This window comes from Myotis davidii, unplaced genomic scaffold (genome assembly GCF_000327345.1).
Source record: "Myotis davidii unplaced genomic scaffold, ASM32734v1 scaffold168, whole genome shotgun sequence".
In the NCBI taxonomy this organism is placed as follows: domain Eukaryota; kingdom Metazoa; phylum Chordata; class Mammalia; order Chiroptera; family Vespertilionidae; genus Myotis; species Myotis davidii.
In genome coordinates this window covers 2,426,884-2,432,523 of record NW_006383016.1, presented here as the reverse complement: position 1 = coordinate 2,432,523, position 5,640 = coordinate 2,426,884, and the positions used below count along the sequence as shown (strand labels likewise).

The following is a 5,640-nucleotide window of genomic DNA, read 5'->3' as shown; positions in this document are numbered from 1 at the left end:
GTCCACCATCACAGGTGGGTGAGCTTGGGGGCTTCCTGAATTCTTCCCTGAGAAGGATGGTGGGCGGTAAGGTCCGTGTAGGTGGGGTGCGGCTCCCCTGGCCCAGGCCCATGATGGTGGCCACTGCCCAGCGGCCCAGCACCCCCGTAGTCCATGGCAGCCGAAGCAGCGTGGGGGAGGTGAGTTAGGCCAAAGAGGGCCGGCCCAGAGTTGCTCATGGGCTCCACATAGCTGCCCCCCACGAAGACGGGGCTTCCCTGTAAGTGTGGGGTCCCATAGCTGCTGTTGCCCTGGAGGCCATGCCCGTGCGGGTCATAGTCGGGTGTGCCCCCTGCGCCTGCCCCTGCAGCTGGGTAGCGCTTCTGTGGGGGCGGCGGAGGCGCGCAGCTAGGCAGAGGTGCGGGGTAGGAGGCAGGGGGCAGCCCATAGGTGCCTTGGGGGGGCTTGGAGAAAGACGGGGGCGACTGGGGCTCGTAGGGGACACTGTTGACCAGCGAATGCATAGAGTTCAGATAGCCGCCAGCGCCTGGAGGCACTGGGCTGCGACTTGGGGACTGGCCCCCTGATGACGTCAGCATGCCCTTGCCCTTCTGATCCTTCTTGTACTTCATGCGACGATTCTGGAACCAGATCTTGATCTGGCGCTCGGTGAGATTCAGCAGGTTGGCCATCTCCACGCGGCGTGGCCGGCACAGGTAGCGGTTGAAGTGGAACTCCTTCTCCAGCTCCACCAGCTGTGCGCTGGTGTAGGCCGTGCGTGCGCGCTTGGAGGACGCCTGCCCAGGCGGACTCTTGTCGCCTGCGCAGCTCTCCCCTGCCAGGACAGAAGAGAGGAAGAGTGGTGTCAGGGGCTGTTCCCCAACCAGGCCCCTCCTTGCTATGAACCCCAATGTGTCCTCTATTTGTCAGGGCCCAGAAAGGGTGAGGAGGAAGTGCATGCTTCCTCCATCCTAGTGGGAAACAGTGCTGGTAGGTAGCCCCTCACTCAGTCAAATTGCAAATCATAGGCTTCTCCAAGGGGGTCAAGGACAGAAAAGCAGAACCCCCAGTTTGCCTTCCAGGTCTGTACTTCCTTCCTGAGCTATTCACTTTCTGACTCCTTTCTGGGCCTGCAGGCCTGTGACTACAAGCTCCCTGTGGGCAGGTCTCACCACCTTCATTCCCTTCACACTCGCTGGAATGTGGTCCACCTAATATACACTCAATAAACCCTTCCTCCAGTCACTGTCTGTCTGAGTGGACAGCTGCCTCAACTGGACACATAACTTCCCCAGTGGAGGTGGTGGAGCAGGAGCCCCAATCTGAAAGACTTCTCTGCTCAAAGGAAGAGAACCCATCAACAGTATCCATTTCTGGTGGAGAGACCCAGGCCCCTGATGCTGGGTCCTACTAATTAGGTTTCTCATGTCATCAAGCAGCCTGCCCCAGCTTTGCCTACTAATCTTGTGTCCTCCCTGGCCCCCATATCCGAGTGCAGGAAGGTCCCAGATTCTCAGACTAGAGCACTGGCAACTGGAGAAGGCAGGGGCAAAGGTAACTGGGATACTGGTAAGCCCTAAGGCCTAGGGCCTATCATCCCCTGGAGTCGGGTTCCAGGATGCCCATGTGGTTCCCATTAGGATGACAAGTCTGAATCCCCTCCCAGAGGAGATCCTGGCTGCCTTCATTGTGTTAAGTCTGAGGGGGGCCTTCCCAGAGGCAAGGCAGCCACTCCATCTGCTGGAGCAAAAATTAAAAATAGGCTGATTATAAGCAAAGCATTGATTCTGAATTGGAGGGTGATTAGACCTGCTTTTACTCTGACACATTGCAGTGTGGGGTGGGTGTCACTATTGCACTAAAAATAAGGAATTGTACAAAAAAGAAAGTGGAGCTCATGTTTGCTCTGCACAAAGGTCCTAACTCCTAGAGTAGAAGAAGTGATTCCAAACTCACTAGGCCCACTCGCTCTTGGAGGAGTCCAGAGAGACTTCCATTAGGTCTCTCTGGGGGTTCCTGTACACATACATAGTCCTGTCACCTCCCTAGTTGCAAAGACTCTGGAAACCTGTGTAGGATAGAGTGGAGGAGCAGTGGTCCTTGGAAATGTTCCAGCGCTCCAAGCCGTGCTGGCTGTGCCTGGAGCTGGCTTGGGAAACCTGGAGCCAGGCCAGAGGACCCTCCTCCAGAAGGCACCCCTTTACCTGAGCTGGAGCCGCTGGTTTTCTGCTTTGTGTTCTGCCGAGACTCCTTCATCCAGGGGAAGATCTGTTTGGCCACGGTGGGCGAGTTGAGTAGGGGGCTCTTGGCCGCACTGGCAGGGGTGGGGTTGCTGCTGGCATTCTGAGGTGGGGAGACTGAAGATGGGGCGGGGGGCGCGGCAGGAGCTGGCGCAGCGGGCTGCTGAGGTGGTTGAGGCTGCTGAGGGGCAGGGGGCGCAGCCTGGGTCGGTGGCGGGGCCAGGGGGGACTCGCCCAGGCCTGGGGGCTGGCTGGGCGGCCCGCTCAAGGTGTGCAGACATGCCTCACTCAGCTCGTGCGCCTTGGGGTGGCCCCCAGCGCTGGCGGGTGATTGGAGTGAACAGGCGGGTCGGTGGTACTCGCCCTCCGCGCCCAGAGCTGCGGACGCCGAGTATGGCTGCTGGCTGGCATTATAAGCGAACCCGTTGGCTGCCTGATAGGGGTAGCCACCGTAGAGCGCGGAGCTGTCGTAGTAGGTCGCTTTTTGCATCGCGTTGTTTCACGATCTTGATCACACACTCTGACAGGGGCTTGACTCCCGTGAGGGCGCACATTGGCACGCCCCCGCGGTCACGTGACGCTCCGCCGCCAATGGCTGCCCCGCGCAGACCTGGGGGGGTGAGAATCGCGCGGTGAGGGCTCCGCGCAAATCCATCTTACTCTCAATAGCTAAGTGACATGAAAGCCATAAAAGAAAAAGTGGTCAGCAATATTTAGCTGCACGACTTGGCCCCGGGCGCAGAGAGCCGCGCTATAAAAAGCCGCTGGAATTTACTGGCGGCTACAAATATTTGCTTAACTTGCGTCTGGAGTTGGGGGGTTTTCCGGGGAGAGAGGAGGAGAGTGAGTGAGGGCTGGGAGCTGGAGTCCACAAGAAGAAAGGCCTGATGGGTTAGAAAGGGACGGGGTTGGGATCCTTCTTTTCCAAGGAAGAAGAAATTCAGGGTGTCCCCTCCTCTGTGCTCCGGCACCTCCTCCAGCGAGCCCCAGGTCCCTCTCCCTCTGGAAATTTTGGAGAAGGGGCAAGGAGGCAAAGGGGAGTCACCAATTTTTTTTTCTCCAATTCTCGCATTACCACTTGTATTTACCAAAAGAGCCCTGACAGGGAGTGATGTCCCATCCACCCCCATTTTGGATGTTCCAGAACCAAAGAGAGGTATGCACAAAAAATGTTCAGGTAATTGCCCTACTCGACCCTACTGAATTTCAGAAGCTGAGATCGTTAGGCAGTTATTCTCCCTTGTGCAGGGATATGGCCCACCTCCAAATGAGCCCCTGTGGCTGAGAAGGGGAGAGAGAAAACTTTAGATGGGATATCCTGTGTGAGGAGGGACCACCACCAACACCCACCCCAGCAAATCAAACTCAAATCCTGGACAGCATTTTACTCCTCTCCTTTTCCTATTTCTCAGGCATGTCCCAGCAAGCCACTCCCACCTCTTCTCCGCTGCTGAAAAAGGTCCCCAGACCCTCCTGCCTTGGGTTTTCTGAGGTGCTGTTATTCAGGCAACTATCAAATTCTACCTGTTAAAACATGATGGATTAGAGAAAAAAACAACCCACCAGGAACCTGAAAAACCAGCGTTCATCTCCATGACCACGGCTTGAACTCTCCTTCCAACTTAACGATAATAGGTTCTGTCTTAGAAACTGCTATGTAATTTGATGTATGGGGGTCATTTGGCTCTGGACGAGGGATGGGAGCACAAGCCATAAAATCCTGCCAGAGTTCCCTGATCTTTGTGTGCTGTTGTTGTTGATATTTGTTACTTGGCCTATTTACCTGCTTCAGAAACACCAAGTGAAGGGCAACCCTGGAAATCTAAAAAGCAATGGAAAGCCCTCTCAAGCCTTTTTTTGTTTTGTGTTTTAGAAACAGTTTGCAGAAGTGAAATCTGTTCCTTCCCCCCACCCACCCCCCAACCTTTGCATGGTCAACCTCTGGTTCTGCTCAGAAAAGTTCCATGTGAGTTCACATAGTCACAGTCACACTCTGACACACTCAGAATGTTAGCATCTGACCATTTAAAGAAAATTACAATGACAAATTCATGAAGAAAATGGTTTACACTTCACACCCCCAACTCTGTGTATTTGAGTCCTGAAGTTATTCAAGTTTTCCAGGAATAGCAGACACTTTGTTAACCAGAAAAAAATAATGTAATAAGCATCTACTAGTGATGATTACACTGTAATTTTGTCTTCAATAACGAACTCCTTTGAATTTCATTATTAAACCAACAATCTGACCAACATCTGGAAAACAAGCACAATTAATTTTCCAGAACCTCAATTAAAAATTACAGCATCCCTTATCCAGAGCCATTGTGCATGATCTTGAGCCCTGGAGTATTGTTTCTCTTTTGGAGATAGAAAGCTACAGATACCAAAATCAAAAGTAAATAAATGATGAAATAAAATTTAAAACAGAATAGCCCTTTAACGTCTGTTTCCTGTTCTTTCACTGAAAACAGTTCCTATTACATTTGGCAGTGTTAATGTCTGCCATCATAAATTTTTAAGATACAAGGCTTGTGTAAAATAAAACGTCAGGTTAAGAAAATTACTCCAGACACTTGAACAGCAAGATATTAGATAAAACAAAATTAAGTTGATTTTGAATGTGCACTATTTCAAGTGAATTGCTAACCCATTATCATAAGCTACACCGGCCTGCTGTTTACTAAGTCTTTTTGTCAAGTTGTAAAATAACAAAAATACCTTTTAAAATCAAAGAGCAAACAACAACCCACATAAACTTAAAATATGAATTCACCCCCCAGACCCCACTAAAGTGCTCCCTATTGTTTAAGGTGAGCAGATAACCAGCTGGGGCCCACACAGTCCACCACCCCAACCCAGCCCCCAAAGTTTACAACCTAGTAAAGAAGTTGGAGATTTGCCAGCCAGGAAACTTTGCTTTGCACCCCCAAACAAGGGCTGGGGAAGGAGCAGATCTGTCTCAGCAGCCCCCAGGTGCGAGAGCTGAGAGTGGAAGAGGCTGAGTTGAGTGCGGGAAGCAAGCCCCATTGTCTCTCCGGAAGATCTGCCCAAATTTCAACCTCTTGCCTTCAGCCACCGCTCTCTCTTTCCACTCCCGCCCCTTCCTTAGCCTGCCCTCACCCCGAGTGTAACCGGGAACGCGGGTACGAGCCCCCAGCGCCCCTTGTCCACCCCTGCCTCCCTTCCCAACCCCGGAAAGTTGCGGCTGGGCTAGGGGAGCGGGCAGAGGTGGGGGCGGGGACGGGAACGCGGCCTGAACTCGAAGTGTAAGGGTATCAGTCACTGCCGGGAAGGAAGCTCGGGCTTGTGAACTCTTCTTGAACCGAGATCTAAGTCTGCGGCCATAAATCACCGCGACGTACACTCCGCCATTCAGCGCCGAGAGCGCCGGCGGCGGCCCCGCTTACCTTAACTTCTG

General features: G+C 52.9%; 1 protein-coding gene across 2 annotated transcripts in view; it reads right to left on the bottom strand.

Moving 5' to 3' along the window:
- Positions 1-6: 6 nt before the first annotated feature.
- HOXA3 (homeobox A3) overlaps positions 7-5,640 on the bottom strand; it is a 33,226-nt gene continuing 27,592 nt past the window's right edge. For both annotated transcript variants that reach the window (XM_006778981.2, XM_015558150.1), the window contains exons 4-5: positions 2,184-2,829; positions 7-814 (exon numbers count right to left, since the gene is read on the bottom strand). In XM_006778981.2, the coding sequence (XP_006779044.1) occupies positions 9-814; positions 2,184-2,709 (1,332 nt within the window). In that variant the 5' untranslated portion in view covers positions 2,710-2,829 and the 3' untranslated portion in view covers positions 7-8. The remainder of the gene's footprint in view (positions 815-2,183; positions 2,830-5,640) is intronic.